At 38.9% G+C, this 19,667-nt stretch overlaps 1 protein-coding gene across 4 annotated transcripts; it reads right to left on the bottom strand.

Moving 5' to 3' along the window:
- Positions 1 to 8,561: 8,561 nt before the first annotated feature.
- Positions 8,562 to 16,518, bottom strand: LOC101478604 (protocadherin alpha-C2). Of its 4 annotated transcripts, none has more exons than XM_004557348.3 (3): positions 13,925 to 16,518; positions 12,578 to 12,614; positions 8,562 to 11,641 (listed from the first exon to the last, which is right to left on the bottom strand). In XM_004557348.3, the coding sequence occupies exons 1-2, from the start codon at positions 16,355 to 16,357 to the stop codon at positions 12,603 to 12,605; spliced, it is 2,445 nt and encodes an 814-aa protein (XP_004557405.2). In that variant the 5' UTR covers positions 16,358 to 16,518; the 3' UTR covers positions 8,562 to 11,641; positions 12,578 to 12,602. The 4 variants fall into 4 exon arrangements, with proteins under 4 accessions (XP_004557405.2, XP_004557406.2, XP_004557403.2 ...); XM_004557349.3 differs by having other exon boundaries at positions 8,562 to 11,638; XM_004557346.3 differs by lacking the exon at positions 12,578 to 12,614.
- Between the last annotated feature and the right edge of the window lie 3,149 nt (positions 16,519 to 19,667).

Genomic DNA, 19,667 nt, shown 5'->3' with positions numbered 1-19,667 from the left:
AGCCGTCAGATAATCAAGGCAGGCGAAGTTTTACCTTATGGAATCGGAAAAGACTGCTGTCCCTTTCAAAATAAAATTATAAGCGGTCTGTGCCTAAGTTTGCTTGCACTAGAAGAGAAGAAAAAATGATTTAACCAATCCAATGTGTGGGATTATGTTAGGCGCTGAAATAAAAGGAAAAAGGTCACAGCTTGGCGAGGAGTTCTGTAATTCCTTACTTACAAAAAAATTGTAAAATTTTGAACCATTATGAATAATAATTTGTTCATAATCACATAAAAATTTGTGATATGTCACTTAACTATTACCATTTTAAATAGTTATTTTAGTATTGATTAAAGACTTTTATGTGAGACGTGATGCTTGAACTGTATTACATTTTTTTGTGCCTCATGTTGTATGACATGATTAAAAAGTATTATGTTTATGTATTTAATTTAGTTTAATAAATGGAACTATGAACCAAGCACTACGGATCAAATATTTACACAGTATGTTCTGTGCAAAAAAAGCAGTGCAGTCTGTTCATATTAGGTTTATTTTGAATGGATAACCGGAACTCATAAAATTCAATGTAGGTGACTTGACCTTGGAAGGACACTATCCGCCCTAGCGCGCACTCAGATTTCAGCTCTCTCCTCTCCGCTGTGGCGCAGCTCCCCGCTTCCCCCTCCACCCATTTCTCTCCTCTCATCCCCCCATTGCATGTCGGTGTAAGGTCTGTGAGCTAACCACATATTAAAGCACCTCCAGAAAAAAAAAGAATGGCGACCACACAAAAAGACCACATAAATATTTGGCGTATGCATCCAGTCTCACCAGACTTTCATCCGGTAATTAAAATTAGCTGTGCAGCATGTGGCAAAATATTAATCGCAGACTTACAGGGAATTGATGATATAACGTGAATATTTAGTTAAAATGTTTTATTTGGCAGATTCTCTTGGATTCACTATTACGCAAGAAGTGAGGGGCGGTGGTAATGAATGGATCCGCCGAAATTCTCAGCGTAATAAAATACAAACGTGGGGAAACGTGTTCACAAACACAGACACATGTCCGGGAACTGGCTCATATTTGTCGTCCTTTGTCTGCTCCGAAGTCGCAAGGATGGTTAATTTGCCAGTGGCGATTCTGCAGCGCAGCCTACCGCATGGCGATCATTTAGGCAAGGCACAGCAGCAAGAAGGCATTGTACTGACAATCACAAGCTCCTCTCCACATGGATCACTGTCAGAGGCAGACCTCAGACTGTCAGGTCACATAATCGTATTAAAGAATCCCCATAAAGGACCCCATAAAGCAGAAGTCTCATTCCTTGTATGAAACGTGATATACGATGTACAGGTGAATGATGACAAAATGATGACAATATATATATATATATATATATATATATATATATATATATATATATATATATATATATATATATATATATATATAAAATCAAATCAATTTATTTATATAGCACTTTTCACAGGATAAAAACCACAAAGTGCTTCACAGTAATATAAAACAGAATACATTAATAATCAAACATACAGCACAAATCTAATTAAAAGCCAATCTAAATAAATGAGTCTTAAGCTGCTTTTTAAAAGAATAAATACAATCAAGGCAACGTAATGATGGAGGGAGAGCAGTCCACAACCACCTCTAGTCTTAAAACGAGTTCGTGGGACTACCAACAGCCTTTGATTAGATGATCTCAGGCTGCGAGAGGGAGCGTGGGGTTCTAAAAGATCAGAAATGTAAGCAGGGGCATCACAATTCAAAGCTTTAAAAGTCAGTACCAAGATTTTAAAATGAATTCTAAAATGTACTGGAAGCCAGTGTAATGAACGTAACACTGGTGTCTTAGTTAAAAGCCTTGCGGCAGCATTCTGGACTAACTGGAGACGGTCAAGATTCCTTTTGCCCAAACAAAGAAAAAGACTGTTACAACAATCTAAGCGAGATGAAATAAAAGCATGAATAACCATTTCTAACTCAGACTGCAAAGTTCGCAGTTTGGAGATGTTTCTTAGCTAAAAAAGGCAATTCCTAAACAACTGGCAAGAGTGTTGTTCTAGGGACATGGCAGAATCAAAGATCACACCAAGTACCAAGTACCTGAGGCTCAGGTGAACAGATGAGCCAAGAGAACCAAGATGCTGTTTGATTAGAGATATCTAATATAATATATGTGTGTTTGTGTGTGTGTGTGTGTGTGTGTGAAGGGGGGGGGGGGGGTAGTACTAAAGGAGCAACAGAATCATAGGAAATGATCATAAATCACAGAAAACCATGACAGAGGTTTGCTAGGTCAGTAACCATGGCTTGGGGTAGAGCCAGAACATAACACCTATCACACTATGAATACAAAGGAAGCTCTACTGATTACACATTATGAAGCTCAGAGCTTTATGGTGAATAACAAGGAAGAGTAATAGCAATTTGAGGTGAAAGCTAGCAAACCACTGGAAAAAAAATGACTTGTATCATTTCAATGTAAAAGGGCAGCATTTTGTTTCTGATTAAGCTAAGGTCTGGGAAATCGTTCCAAATCAGGAAAGCAAAGTCGGTCACAACAGCTGGCAAGGCTGTCCTGATAGCCTTAAGCAGAATAGATCACTGGATGAATGCATCCAATGGAGGAAAGCCATAATGTCTTCTTTGGCTATTTATGCACAGTTAGCTGGACCACTAGAATGTGTTGCAATAATAATCAAAGTTTTATCAGTATTTCTGCAACAAAACATCACTTTAATGTCAATGCCATATGCTACTGAGATATCATGAATCACCACATAGCTGAAGTAAAGAAAAAATGAGGAGAAAATAGCTTAAAACAGCCATCGATGTGTTTTTATTTAGTACACAGAAGATATTTTGCTACTTGCACAAAGCTGTTTCCCATCCTGCCCTAGAATTAGCATGTCTTTAGTCCCTAATTTGGATTTTTACAAGCTATTAAATTTCATCTTGGTGCTAATGCAGGGTTGTGATAGTGAAAAACAACAGGCACAAAAGAATTAAAGGTTTACAATATTAAGTCTCAGACCTCCTGTGTGAACTCCACACAGTTATGAAACAATATAATGATATGATAATAATGTAATAAAAAATATAATTAAGTAATTATTGAATATCGCCATATATAGAGAGGAGATAGAGGAGGTGGTGGACAAAATGGTGGTGGCTAACCAACCGGACATAGTGGTGGTAGACAAACATGAGAAGACGGCTGCAGTGATCGATGTAGCGGTTCCGAATGACAGCAACATCAGGAAGAAGGAACACGAGAAGCTCAAGAAATACCAAGGGCTCAGAGAAGAGCTCGAGAAGATGTGGAGGGTGAAGGCGCAGTCCTGGGAACAGCTAAGATACTGCGCAGGACCCTCAAGCTCCCAGGCCTCTGGTAGAGGACCCGAGCTTGAAGGATTGACCGCCCACAGGGGCGAGTGGGGAATTTTTATATATATATATATATATATATATATATATATATATATATATATATATATATATATATATATATATATTTGTATATATATATATATATATATATATATATATATATGTGTGTGTGTGTATGTGCATGTTATAGATAGACACATTTTTCATTCAGATATTCTCCTTGCTGTTCACCTGGTTATAGGAACCATTTTGCATTTGTTGCATAAGACTTCTGTTTCCATAGCAACAGCAATTTGATGAATATGTGAGCTAAATTGGATGTGCTGTCCTCACACAGATCTATGCTTATTTATATTCCAACATAAAGAAAGGTCCGTGTTACGCTTACCAACAAAGAAAGAAGTGTGGGAGTACACCTTTCACCACAGAGATTTTTGAACTGATCTTAACTTTGCCTGCTGAGGAAAGTCTGTGCCTGTTCATGTTAATGTTCGATTTAACACAAGCCTTTTGTGACTTCTGCGACAGACATGGCCATTTTGCCAAACTGCACAGTATTTAATGGACTCCTGCTTGCATCTAAAACAACCAGCAGACGCATCATAAATGAGTGCAGCAGTAACCCCATGGCAAGGGCAACCATGCACATAGATAACCGGCCACAGGCATCACTCAAGATGGAGCATAAGTCACACTGCACTTCACTCCATCATAGTACATCCAGAAGATTACCCTCCAGTTCAACATTCACTATTTCCATCACTGGTCTCCCGGCGAGTGGGAAGCTTGCTTATTGGTATCCTGGTTATTCGTGTTTGTATATCCACATCTTTAATATTCAATACATACAACAAATTACAACAAACACACCAAAATAGACAGATTTTGTCTGTGGAGATCTAGTGAAATAAACGGTAAATTTTGTAGATTCTGCAACAGATTTGTATCAGTGTCTTGTCCAGTGTGTCTCTCTAAATCAGAGTGACAGCCTGGTCATGTCCTTTTCTGCAATAATGTAATAACTGTTTTATCTTTGTCACACAGCCTCCTCACAAAATCAAACAAATGACAGGGATACTTTGCAGGAAACCTCTTTAGTTTTCTTTTAGCTGTAGTGAAGACCAAAGCTCTAGGTGATAAGACTCATGACCCCCATTGTGCATGGGCTCCAGCCAGGGTATCTTGGCTGCTCATCTGACTCATGCATAAATGGGTCAAGTTCTCACATGCTGTCTGACACTTTGACCGATAATGCTGCCAATCTAATAGCAACATGGGTTCCTAAATGAAACAACAAGGGTAAGCTTGTGTAGCAGGTAAAGCTGCTCTGATCTGACCTGATTAAATCAAGCGTTTAAAATTGTTTTTTTCTGAACATCATATCCAGATGACAAGTGTGATAACTATTTTATACTGGACGATCCAGCATTGCTCCTCTTCCATCCTCAGAAGTCAGACTGACCCAGTAACTTCTTGCCAAATCTGAGTGATGTCTTTATTATCCAATTTTAACAAATATGGGTCAGGTAAACCTTGTTTAACTCCGCCGTTGGAGGAGTTAAAGGAGGAGGGTTGGGCCTGGGGTTAGCAACCCCACCCCAGAGAAAATCTCAACCACTACAGGAAATGCCAATAAGAAAAACAGAGACTAACTTTCTGGAAGATGGAGGACCCCCGACAGTTCAGGGACGAATGACGCTAGGTGGTGAAAGCCGAAAGGAAGCCACCGAACCGATTCTCCTTTCAACCAGGAGAACCACTCTGGAGATCTAACTTTGGTGGCCCATACCCTGGGAGTGGTGACGGCAGTAGTAGTAGAAACCTACGGTAGTTTAGAAAAAACTGTAATGCTAAGTTGGAGTAGAGATTCCCTGCTAAAGGATAATCTTAATATTGCAAATACAATAAGTCTTAAGAGTGCACACATTTTACCATTGTTCACATTGATTAAGAGTTTCTAAATAATATTTTTGCCAAGGTTATCTGACTTTGCCTGAGTGTTCTGGTAGTGTAAGCGTCGACCTCACAGATTTTTGCCAAAAGTATTTGATTGTCTGCCTTCACACACATATAAACTTGTGTGACATCCCATTCTTTAGGGTTCAATATGATGTGGGTCCATCCTTTGCAGTTAGAACAGTGTCAACTCTTCTGAGATAGGCTTTCCACAAGGATTGGAAATATGTTTATGGGGATCTTTGACCATTTTTCCAGAAGCAAATTTGTGAGGTCAGACAGTGATGTTGAATGGGAAGCCTGGCTTGCAGTTTCCGCCCTAATTCATCCCAAATATCCTCTATCAGGTTGAGGTCAGAACTTTGTGCAGCCCAGGCAAGTTCTTCCACACCATTCATGTCTTTATGGACCTTGCTTTGTGCACTGGTGTGCAGTCATGTTGGAAGAAAAGAGGCCATCCCCAAATTGTTCCCACAAAGTTGGGAACATGAAATTGTCCAAAATATCTTGATATGCTGAAGCATTAAGAGTTCTTTTTACTGGAACTAAGGGGGTCAACTAAGAGGGGGACTAAGGGGGCCTCCACACACCTCCACACCATAATCCCCCACTCTACCAAACTTCAGACAAGTTCTGCTCTCGTGGCAACTGCCAAACCTAGATCTGTCCATTGGATTACCAGACAGAGAAGCGTGATTTGTCAGTCCAGAGAACACGTCTCTAGAGTCCAGTGGCGGTGTGCTTTATATCACTGCATCGGACACTTTGCATTGCAACTGCTGATGTAAGTCTTGCATGCAGCTGCTCGGCTATGGAACCACATTCATGAAATTTGGAGGTCTGTAGTGATTGACTGCAGAAAGTTGTCGACCTTGTGCACTAACCCCGATCTGTAATTTGATGTGCCCTTAGTTGCGGTTGTTCCCAATCACTTTGTTACACATCCACTAACATCTGACGGTGAAATATTTAGCTGTGAGGAACATTCACAAGTGGACTTGTTGCATAGGTAGCATCCTGCAGTTTCACACTGGAATTCGCTGAACTCCTGAGAGTGACCAATTCTTGTTTGTAGAAGCCGTCTGCATGCCTACATGCTTAATTTTATAGAACTGTGGCCGTGGAATTTATTGGAACATCTAAATTCAAAAATTTGGATGGGTGAGTGAATACTTTTTGGGAATATAATATGGGCTTATATAGAGTTATCTAGAGTGGACGATCCACAATGTAGGCACCAGATGTCTACTTTATATTTTAGGTATAATATTTGGTCACTGACTCCTTTTTTGAACTTCGTTTATTGGAGAAAAAAAAACCCTGCTTAAACATGTGTTTAAAGCAACTAAATCAAAATCACATTAATTCATAAAAAGGAGAATTGTTTTAGGTTGATTATAGTTAATGCAAATCCACACACTGAAGCTGATCTAAAGCTGATCTAAAAGAAGCTTTTACAGTGGCCAAAATATAGACTTGAGTCAGTCCAGATAATCTGGTAAAAATATGCTTAAGCAGCTTCCCCAAAGCTCTGTTTTGAATATTGTATCTCAGTACTGAAGATTAAAACACACTGCCACACTTAACGGATCGATATAGTGCTGTGTGATGAGCTAGCTGCAAACAAAAACATTTCTTTTTACTGTGAGGCAGATAGATTTTAAAATGATTTATAATGAAGCCCACACATTAGATATGGAAGCACTGCAGCATTGCAGAAAAAAGTGGTGATGATGTGTAATGGGGTGCTTAATTGCATACCTCTTCAGACCACAAAGTTGTCTGAAAAAAAACCCCAAAACAACTTCTACTACATTACAGATTACAGCAGAGAGGAGTTTGTTTTTTTAAGTGCTGCTGCTTCACTATAAGTGCACTCTGAAAACACTTAACCTAACCTAACATCGGTTTGATTTTCCACATTTGCCTGCTCTGTTTGGGTTCACGGTGGGACAAGAATCACTGAACAGAGCACCCTGGGCAGGTCACCAGTTTTATTGCATTGAAACTGTGTGGATCCCTAAACAGATCAGAGCTGGGTGGCTAGACAGTGCTGCCCTAAATACTGCAGCACAGTTATCAGAGGTTTTGGCTTCCAGAGTGAATCATGACAGTTTATTTTTTACTGGTGGGAACTGTTTCAGTTTAGTCTTTCTGACAATTTACATTGTCAGGATACAAAATCTTTTCTTTCCTCCTGAAATCTACTTTTTAATTTGTATTTACATTTTAGATTTTGGTTTACCTTTTAATTACAGTATGATGACCTTGTGCAGTACAGTACTTATAAACATTGTAAAACAGTTAAACATTCTAGGAACCAGTGTGATTAAAAGTACCCTTTTGAACTGTAGTTGCACTCTGCTCGTGTTTATCACTGGTGGGTTGCACAACAATTTCAATAACATGGACTGCGTTGGTTTAAAAAACGTAGCTCTCCTGAGGGAAGAGTTGGCGGGAACAGCACTCAGCACATGGGATGTAGCCACAGTTGCACTGCTCATTTGCACTGACCTACTTCAGGATCTTTTAAAGCACAAGTTACTTAAGAACTTTTGGGCCTTCTCTATAGTATTGTGTAATTTTACAAGGTGCTGTATTTCTGAACTGACCAGCATACAGCTGAGACACAGGACTGTTTCTCAATTTTATTATCCAAATCTACTAGATTTCAGTCAATACTATCCTTAATAGTTTTATTATATACAGGTATTGATTTTGTTTGAAAAGCAAGCCAGATCATTACTGTGAAAGACACTGTAAATCACATCAATCCAGGTATGGAAGTTGTTATTATTTAGCCAGATAACAGATAGAAATTTGCTGTTATTGATAGCAGTGGCAATAGCTAGTGATACAAATTCACAGTACTCTCATACATGAGTCTGCCATAGGACTACAAACTAAAAGCCCTGTGTGGCCACAGCGAAGAGCAGACTACTGCAATTTGGCTCATGGCTTTTACTAATCCTGACAAAGCTATTATTTGTCTGCTTCTGTGATTTGAACTGCAGGCGCATCTCCTTTATTTAGTTTTCAATTTCCAAGAATTAGTACAGAGCGTTATAAAGAGAAACTGGGTCAAAATGTGTGTATGTGAGGGAATTTGAGAGAGCAAGGAAGAGGGGGAAGAGAGAACATCATATTGAAGAAGTCACTTCTGATCACTTCAGCTTCATTCTTCATTAGAGAAACAATAGAAAGACAGATTAAAAAGCTTTATTCAAACTAGCATGATCAGGCAGAACATTTAAGCCAAATAAGCAACATCAAAATCTGACAATTGACTAGACTTGAAAACAAAGCAAGACCATTCTCACCCATACTGTCTTTGATTCATTAAATGGGATGGAACTGGCTAACATTTGATGCGACTCTCAAAGCATACTGTACAATCTGACTGGCAAATAAGCGAGAAGGAGAAAAGTAAAAAAAAAAACTGAGCTGTGTACGCATGAGAATTACTCACGTTTACAATACTGAGCACAAGCACCTCCTGTGCCATTCAGTCACAGTGAATACAGAAAATATCAAAAAAGTCTACTGTAGAAAAAACAAAGTACAAAGCACTTCATTTTACAGTAAATGCATGGTTTTTTTTGTTGCTTTTTTTTGTTTGTTTCTTTGTTTTTAACTGAAAACCTGCTCTGAAACCAAAAGGCTGAGCCCCACCCAACAAGAAATTCAAGGTATTGTATCATGGGTGTCAGTGTAATTTGTAATACTAGTGGAATGCCATTATTTCATTCATCAACAGTCATGTTTATTTTTTACAATGCAGAAGGCACACAAAGAGCTCATCGTATGTGCAATTCTAAAAAAAATCATTTTAAACACTGTTCGAATTGGTTCAGGCATGAATTAAACATATAAAACGTTCTTCACAGCGAGAAATCGTTTATTACGTGACATCGTTAGCCTGACAGACAGCCAGAAAGATGTGTTTATGTCTGGGAAGCCTGGTGCAAAAGAGAGGAAGAGAGGTTCAATTTCACTGACTCTAAATGTGAAGACTGATACTTCCTGAAATCTTCTACCTTCACTGCATTACTGAAGGGAGTGCTCCGATCACATTTAGATTCAGATTCAAAGTGCTGGCATCTGCTTAATGCTTTTCACGCTCCACGTATGGGTTCAGCAGATTTCTGAACTTGCAGAGTCTGCACTTTAATGCTGTGAGCATAATTAACACTGCGCTCTTCTTCTCATAATCCAATACTTTTACCACATACAGTTACATTTGATCAATTAGCACCCTAATAAGTGGTATTAATAAGCTCCTTGTTTCTGAGTCATGAAAGTCCTGGGCTTATTCGTAGTGCAACAGCGCTACTTTTGAGGTCAAGAGAAGTATTCTAGTTTTATTATTTATATATTAATATGTACACCATCAAAACAACATTACGTACACTAAACTACAAATATGCAACAAAAAATGCCCTCAAAGAAACTCACAAAAGCAGCATTAAAAGTTACTACCAAAAAATATATAAAAACAATAATATTCCTAAATTGCCATGCCTGTACCTGATATCCCTTTGTACCCTGGCAAAGATAAATACATTTGGATATACTTGCTCTATATTATTCCTTTGTTTTCATATTAAATTAATCAATTTGCACTTTGTGCAATGAGTGAACACAGTTATTATTTGAACTGTGAACTTTTAAGGAAATGAGCCCGAAGAGATGATAGCTTGTAATAAGCAAATCTTCTCACAGACAGTTAAACTGACATTTGATATTTGATTGTGTTTTTTCAAAATACGGTTCATTGTGTCTGAGAGTTGTACATGTCCCCCACTCTGGCCTCACCCCACTCTGTGATTACCTCAGTTAAAAAAAAAAAAAAAAAAGAGGTGTAAGCGCACCCCTCCTCCAGACCCCTTGCTTAGTACAACGTAATGAGACAAGCTCAAACTACAGTGTGAAAATGAAAATTGTTCAATATTTGTGTAGTTCAATATTTTTGTGTAGCTCATACACCTCAGATAAAAAACGTAAATCTGTTGTTAGTTAACTTTTGTAATCTTGTTATCGTCCCTATACGACTAATCTATCTACAATCAAATGAAAAGAGAAACAATGTATCACCTATAATGTGATTGTTTTTTTTTTAGTTTTCTTATCTTTCATTCTTTTTCATCACTTTGACACATTCATAACTTCTCTAGTACAACAAATACTGTTTAAAAAATTTAAAATTGAATAAAATCTTTTTTTTGCTCTTTTTCTTAGAAACTTACTACAGCTGTTTTCACACTTGCACTGTGGGCCTAAACTTTCCTCAGCATTAACCAGCAGAGCTCTACGTGAGAAAGCAAATGTCATTTTGGACATTTAACAGTCTTTACCCTGACAGCTCTTTAGTAAAAACACCATGTAACATCTGAATGCACCCATTTGAGACTAGAGCAGGTAATTGCCCAGTGAATTCACAGCAAGTGTGCTTTCTGCACACTCCGCCAAGGCAGCACTCTCGTCTATCTGGTAATGAGAAAGCATCTGACACCGACTATTCCCCTTTTGCGTGCTACATGTGAAAAGGGCAATTGTAGACAATGTCCTTCAGTAATTCTCTCAATATTTTCTGGAGCACATGTGTGAAAACAGCTCAACTAAAAGCATATGAATCTTACTAACCAGCAAGACCCATAATAGAGTAGAAACGTTTTATTAAAAACCGAAAAAGAAACAAGACAAAAAGGCTGAATCAGTGACATAACCAGCTGCAGTTATGTTATATCAGTATTATGGAAGAAGCATATTCACCCTGATTCACTTGTATATTTAGGTTTAGGCATATTTTGAACTCTTGCTTATATGAAATGCTGCCTGACTTGAACTTAAGAATATTGCAAAGTACTGAAGGTTTCTACAACTACAACACTCAGCTTAAACTCTGGAGAAAAAAAGGCAAAATTGTCTATTTAAAAGTTTCAGAACATCATGAAGGGAATGATTTATGACATGAGGTCTGCTCAGTAATGTCCACATATCCTGCCAGAAACTATTTCAAATTGTTGTCTGAATACTTAGTTGTAGAATCATGCAGATTCATGCTTAAAAGATTAACAAAGCTGGAAGGCTGAGGTGGTTAGTGGCCAATGGAGGAAGCAGAGAGAAAGAACAGCTGGAGCAGAGGGACTAGCAGATGTTTTTTTTGTTTCTGTTTTTTTTTTTTTTTTTTTACATCTTCTTTGTGAGTCACAGGGAAGATTTTTTAGCCAAAGACTCCCATGAAGAGATGATTATATCATGGCAGTTCTCTTCTGGGCCCCTGCTGAGAGAAAGAACATAGAATTAGCCAACACAGGAAGTAAGTCTTAATATAAACTTACAGAAAGTCCTCACTCATGCAACAGTGGATCGTGACTGGTTACTGCCACCATCATTGACATGTCAATAGACGTTAGGGACTTTTAAATTGAAAGATAAGTCACTAAATCAATCATAATCAGGATTGTTTTTTAAATTTGTTTTTAAAAAAAAAAAATCAATCTACAAATTTAAAAATACAAAAAAATTTGTTTGACTAACATACATGACTAAAATAAAATATCAAAGTCATTAACTGAAATAAGGGAAGCAGAAGGTGTGACTAAAGCATGCACAAGCAAGCATCACAATGTGCTATTTGATATTTTGGTATGCCAATATTAAACTGTCTAATGTTTTTTTGACGTGGGGGGAAAAGAATAGGGCATAATTCATTTGCGACATTTAAAACGTCACCTAACAGAGTTTATATGTGGAGATCTGAGTTTATATAGTCACTGCTCTCAGGTATGCTGAGAATCCACTCAGGGCAATTCATTCTTTAATCCTTTTTTTATGTCTGTGCCATCACTTTTGCCCTGAATCTCTACCAAGCTAGCCAGATGTGCGCAAGCCAATTTTATTCTAATCTCAGCTCTTGTTATAAGCTGATACATGGTTTTCTCACTTCAGAGACCAGCCAATTTAGATTTTAATGCTCACAGTAGCAGTGAATTAGAGGGGAGTGTTGTTTTTTTGTGGGCTAGTGTAACCTGTTCTATTTAATCAGGAAAATATCTTGGGAAATGATTTCAGCAAAAAAAAAGGAAGAATCAGAAAAAAAAATTGTATAAAATCCAAATTTTTAGAGCCAAACGAAGAACGAACACCAAATAGAAAGAGATAGAAAATGTCTACACAATTATAGTGGCTCTACAGATGTAGTTAGCAACCAGCATACCTCCAGTTGTAGAATGGACTTCCTTTCATTTTGAGTACTTAAGAATAGAAAAAAAGAGACAAATTCAGTGGTAATGCAGACACTCGAACTCACGCTCACAATACATCCACATCATACATGGGTGTTTGTCTCTTTCCCTCCATATGCCCCCGTACAACATGCATATTTATGCTGATCATTCAGCGGATCACTCGATTCAGTTTACTCTGCAGGTCCAGCTGTACAAACAGAAACAACATCTGGATCATTTTTTTAGCATCCATGCATTGTTGATAGTCTACAGTGTGCCAGAACACTGCTAGAGACTCAAGAGGCATCTCGCTTGTCCTTGAAGACAACCCTCCCACGTCTGATCTTCTTTGTAGTACTCCCCCTCTTGCACCTACCAGTTATGCTATTATTCTGTGCTATGCATCTGCAGTACATGACCTACATGCTACATAAGACATCAAAAAGTGACAATTTTTTGTGGGGTGGACTTGTTTGGCCTAATTATGCAATAGCAGCACTGATGATTTGCTCTAGAAACACATGCTTGATGAAAAAACTAAACTAAACTAAATAAATTGAGCTGTCCTCTTACTTGTAACTTATTTCCAATAATTTTGAAAATAGGTGCATTATTATTCATTACAATATACATTTCACTTGATTAATGTCAATGAAATTACTTATAGTCATTATCAAATTCATCCATTCTAAAAACTTTAGCCCCACTTTTATTTTCAACTCATATCAGATTTCAGACTGCAGAGAAAACTAGCCCATCAGACCCATGACACAGACCCAAGGTAAATAATAGAAAGCGCTTTGATTTTTCAGTCAGTCGTGTCATCCTGAATGCATTTCAAAGTACAAGCGAGGAGTCACTGCAGTGGAAGAAGTACTAAGATCCTTTGCCCAAGTAAAAGTACCAGTCCTACACTTTTAAACAGCCTGAATTAACATTCAAAATCCTTCATAAATATTATTATTAAACACACTGAAAAATGACACATTATTACATATTACAGTACGTCATTTGATTTATATACAGTTCAATAGTTTAAACTAAGCCAGAGGTTGGCCTCCTTCAGGGGATCCCGAGACTTGGTAAAATCTTCACTTCAGGATTAACCTCAAACTTGCAATATTTACTTCTGAAATGTTGTCGAGTATAAGTACAGTATTTCTGATTTATACTTGAATGCAGGTTGAAGGAAACTTCAACTCAAGTGTTTTCACGCTTGTATGCTTTTCATACACAAGACAGATACAAACTTTATAAGATTTATATATATCTTTTCCATATGGGCAATTTCAACGTTTTTAAGCTTTTTACCAAACCCATCCGATATTTCTACATACCTCCAGTGTTGATGCTCTGGAATCTGTGGTCTCACTTGGCCCTATGCTCCTGGGTATGCTGGAAACAAAATACCCAGCTCCTTTGGGAATTATGGGCTGTCTCACGACCACTTTGCCCTTCCTGGTCTCTGCGAGGAACAAGCTGTACCAGTAGGCATCGCTGGAGATCAGCGTGGAATCTGCGATAGTGGAGCTTCTCTGGCTGATCACGCTGTTCCTGCTGATCACGCTATTTCTATTGGCTGGAGGGATCTTGATGGCCTTTGGCTTTGGTTTTTGACACTTGAGCACAATAATAACTAAGATGGTTATCAGTAGCAGAAAGGACACGGCTCCTAAACCGATCACTAAATAGAGGTTTAGGTCAGTGAACATGTCATAGTCTAGTGGAAGCTCTGTAGTCTCTGAAAAGGCCATTGCATGTTCCACTGTTGATATCTTGATGGTGACAGTAGCAGAAAGAGAAGGTTGACCATTGTCTTTAGCAACAATTACCAGCCTCTGTTGTCTTGGATCTCTGTAACTAAACATCCTTGTTGTCCGGATCTCACCGTTGTACTGATCCAGGCTAAAGAGGGTTGAATCGCTGATCTGAAGTAGCTGATATGTGACTCTGGCGTTCTGCTCAGAGTCTGCATCAATGGCGATCACTTTGGCCACCAAATGTCCCTTATCAGTCGACCTCGGTATTACCTCCTCTACAACAGAGCCCTGTGCGCGCCAAGGTGACACTATGAGAGGGGTGTTGTCATTTTGATCCAGAATAATAATATGCACGGTACAATTGGTGCTCAGCGGGGGAACACCAGAGTCTCTTGCCTCAATGTGGAAAAGAAAGTCCCTTTCTCTCTCATAATCAAAGGTCTTCAGGGCATAAAGATCACCATTCTCAGGATTGATGGAAAACAACATCGACATAGAAGTGTTAACGATTTCTTTCTCCATTATGAAATAAACCAAGTACTGGTTCTCATTCAGATCTGGGTCAAATGCGCTCAGAGATGTCAATAATGCCCCCGGTGGATTGTTCTCCATGACATGGATTGTGTAGAACGACTGGGAGAATGTAGGTGCATTGTCATTGATATCCAGTATCTCCAAAGTGATGGTTTCATTTTCCGATAAGGGTGGCACACCTTTGTCTGTCACTCTCAGTATGATGTCATATTTGCTTATTACCTCTCTGTCCAGTGGTTTTGACACTAGCATTTCAAAGTAACCCTCAGAGGACTTGCTTAAGAGAAACGGTAACGTTTCTTGCCTATTTAGAGAGAGCTCCACTTCTCCGTTGGCTCCAGAGTCCCTGTCGCTCACACTGACCACTGCAATCAGCGTCCCTACAGAGACATCCTCAGTCAGCGAACTTTTCAGAGACTTGATAGTCACTTCAGGGTAATTATCATTGAGATCTGTCACAAACACTGTGACTTTACAGTGTCCGGACAGAGGGTTCGTCCCTCTGTCCTGTGCCTGTATGTGCATCTCAAAACTCTGACTCTCTTCATAATCGATCACCCCCTTCACCTTGATCTCACCTGAATTTGGATCAAGTGAGAATAGCTCTTGTGTCTTCTCCGATGTGTACAGTGTGTGTGAGTATACCAACTGGGCGTTTGTGCCTTCGTCTAAGTCTGTTGCATTTAAGGTCATGACCACCGTTCCTGCTGCCGAGTTCTCCGAGACATTGACTGCATATACCGGCTGACTGAATATGGGGGCGTTGTCGTTGATATCCAGGACGTTAATAATGATGCTGGCTGTGCCGGAGCGAGGAGGCACACCTCCATCCACAGCGGTTAGAATTAAATCGTGAACAGCATGCTCCTCACGGTCCAAATTACCACTAAGCACTAAATCGACATATTTGGAGCCATCGCTGCCGGTCTGGATGTCGATGTTGAAGTATTTGCTTTCACTGAGATAGTAGGTCTTGATTGAATTCGCCCCCACATCCGCATCCACGGCGTTTGTCAGTGAGAATCTCTCACCGGGAAGGGTTGCCTCCGAAATGTCTAAGTGCATTGTCTTTCTGCGAAACACCGGCGCGTTGTCATTTATGTCCATAATTTCCAGCTCGATGTTAAAAATGCGAACCGGGCTTGAAAGTATGACATCCATTTTCAGAAAACACGAGGTTGTTTTAGTCATGCATATGCTTTCCCGGTCTATCTTCTCGCGGATAACCAGCTCCCCCGTATCTTTGTTGATGTCGAGGTAATTTTTACTGTGAATGACATCGAGTTTTGCTTTGCGCTCCTCCAAACTGCGAATATCCAGACCCAAATCTGTGGCCAGATTAGCAACAAAGGAACCCTCTTCCATTTCCTCCGGAATAGAGTACCGAGTGATGGAGAGCGCAAATCCCCACATTGCAAAGAACGAAAAAACACCCACCACTAACCGTGTCCGTAAAGATGCAGGGATAAGCGCCATCGTGTTTTGGTATATATCTTATTATTATTTTAAAGGAATTAATGAAACAAATCCGTTCTTACGCTCAAGTTGTCTTGATGTAGGGGAGCGCCGGTGTCATTCTTGCCTCCACGACTTGTAGCTGTAGCTGCAGCAGGCCATTTACAGCACAGTGCCGCTGGAGGAGGAGAGGGGGGGCTCTCACAGCCCTGCTCTGCAGGGGCGTATGCAACGTCTGAGCAGGGCTTGAGCAGACTGGCGAGGTCTCCTCAGTGAAATTAAAGGGTGCCCATATGGAACCCTTCTTTCTTTCTTTGTGTTTTTTAAAGAATATTTTTGGCATTTTGTGCAACAGCTTGCATCATGTGTTGTCTAATAGAGCATAGAGCAAAAAAAAAAAATTAATTGATTGATTAAAAATTAAAAAAAAAAAAAGAAATGGATGGCTGGCTGACAGATGGCTGACTGGATTAAAAAACAAAAAACAAAGAAAAAACAGCAACAACAGCAATAATAACTAGTTCCGGTTAATGTATTTTTAAAAATTAATATTTGATAATTAACTCATTCTTTGCATAATAGCAGCGTCTTTGATTAAGAGCATATCATAGGCTTTAGAAAAATCATAAATTTGGTGAGCATGTGTTTGCTCATCTCTGGTCCTCTGATGTTATGAAAGTCCATTCATTCAGTCACTTCCACTTTTCAGGGTCGCAGGAGCCTATTCCAGCTGTGATAGGGCAAGAGGCGGGGTACACCAGTCTGTCACAGGGCTAACACACAAAGACAGACAACCATTCACACTCAGGAATTGAACTCAGGACCTTCTTGCTGTGCAGCAACAGTGCTAACCACCGTGACACCGTGCTGCCTGTTATGAAAGTCAAACAATATAATCAATTGAGTCAGAAGAGTTAACAGAATCATATCCCTTTATGTCTCATTTTTAAAATCATGTTCATTTCATCACCGTCGTCGCTCTGTGATGCCTTTCTGTGTGGAGTTAGCATGTTGTCCCCATGTTTGCGTGGGTTCTGTCAGGGACTGGCAGTTACTGGGGTTAGGTTAACTGGTGATTCTAAAATTTGGCATCAATGTGAGTGTGAATGTTGTTGTTCTCTTTCTCTGTGTTTGCCCTGTGTCAGACTGGTGACCTGTCCAGTATATCGGTGTACCCCGGTGTACTCCATCTTTCACCCTATGACAGCTGGAATAGACTCCAGGCCCCCTCTGAAGTGGAGAAGCAGAAGAAAAGGAATGGATGTCAGAAACGGACGCCATGGAGGTGTTGCCAAATTTATCTGCTGTAGCTCTCACTGTTACTTGACAAAGAAATGAAGGAGATGCTTTTTATGACCCTCAAAGGTGCTCAGCGGTAAACATGATACAGTGCAACCTAAGGCACCCACACGAAGAAGAAAAATGTACCAAAGTGCCCAAATGGATAGAGTATGTATGAAATGTAATGTTTTTTGTAAGTACCCAAACAACAACAAGAAAACACAATAAAGTGACTTTGAATGAAGAATGTTCTCTGAAGACAGCCCTCTGCTGTCGCCCCAAGGTGTTGTGGACTTTGTTTTTGGCTGCCACTTGGAGTGAAAAAAGCTAATCACTTAATAAATCATTTGGATCCACGAAACATTCAAACATGACAGAGTATCCTTCTGACCACTTAATGCATGCATTTCCAGTGAAACTGCTCCCTAGAGGCCCATGCAAACGTTTTCAGTTTGCTTGAGCAACTGAAAAATGCAACTTGCATTTGCAACAAGAAAGATTTTTAAAGGGTTATTCTGTTATTAATGGCCAAAAAGAGTCAAGCTCTTAAAAAATATGCTAAATGGAGGTAATGATTCAGTCAAAGGTTAAAGTTCCAAAAGCAAGGGGAAAAACAGAAGATTGTTTGCAATAAGGACAAAGAGTCCAACTTGAAAATCCAGGCATATAAAAAATATATATATAAAAGCTTTAATCATTTTAAATGGTCACATTTTGTTTCATGTATATTTTAAAACCATCTAAAAGTGTTATTTTAAACTGGAGATGCAGTCTTTTTTCTTCTTCTTCTTTTTTACTAACTTTACTGATGAGATGTCAGTGAAGACAACCCGTCACCCTTTAGTTTAGCTTCTTTTCTTTTTTTTTTACCTCCATGTCTTCATGCAGCCTGAGTCTCTTCTACTAATCCTGTGATGCAAAGTTTCCTTTTCCTTTTGAGCTAAGCTACTGCAAAGAAGCTTCAGTCTCCCCCTTTAATACAGCCTATGCAGCATACAGTGCTTCTCATTATTTCTCCTAGCTGTCATATTTTTACTTGTCAGCTTTTTCTGCAAGCTTAAACCATTTTGTGTTGACATGGCAGATGACAAGATGAGGGTGATGCTTAATCTCTCTCTTTTCCTTTGGCTCCATCCAGTGACAACACAGAAAATTACAGAAAACACTGTACATGCAAAGCACACACCATGTTGTCTTTAATGCATTTGAAAGAATTGCTCAAACACTTTGCTCCTGTGCCATATATGTAAACACTGTTATGTTTTTATTACTATCATGAATTCTTTCAATCTTTCCATGAGTTGACTTTGAGTCTGTGCAGAAAGTAAAATATAGTTCATTACATACCTTCTGTTGTTGGCTGTTTTCCTCAACTTATAACCGCGATTGCCAGGGCAGCAGCTTCACATAGCCCACTGTTTTTGCGTTTTAATTAATTTTAATTAATTATGACACGTTAACTCATTTTAACCTTTTACTCAAGAGGAGGAAGAGATCAAGCTCCTCACCAAGCGTAACAAGAAGCACCACATACGCCATCTGAGCCTTAATTAGGAACAGAGATTTACTGAATCAGTTTGTTTCAGCTTGTTTAATCATTTGCTAGAAAGATTACAACTACAGGACTGTGCAAAAGTCTTGAACCAACCCTAATTTGAAAAGTGCCCCCCCTCACACCCCATCCTCCCATCCACATTAAATGTATTATTTAATTATGTATATATCCATGATAACTGGATACTTTTTTCATTTCATTTTGCGTTTTCAGCAGTCCTTGTACCTAAGCATTTTTTGTTTGTTTGTTAAACACTATCTATGAATCATTCAAACATAACAAAAGCATCCTCCTCAACCGATTAACCAGTGTTGTGTCTACATATAACAGACAACAAGCAAAGAACCAATTTGTTCACATTTCTTGCAAGTGGCAAGCTTAAAAATTAAATTTATTTATATGTATGTATGTATGTATGTATGTATGTACATGTATGTATGTATGTATGTATGTATGTATGTATGTATGTATGTATGTATGTATGTATGTACTCAC

Source organism: Maylandia zebra, linkage group LG10 (assembly GCF_041146795.1).
Source record: "Maylandia zebra isolate NMK-2024a linkage group LG10, Mzebra_GT3a, whole genome shotgun sequence".
In the NCBI taxonomy this organism is placed as follows: Eukaryota; Metazoa; Chordata; class Actinopteri; order Cichliformes; family Cichlidae; genus Maylandia; species Maylandia zebra.
This window is presented reverse-complemented; position numbering and strand designations above follow the sequence as displayed.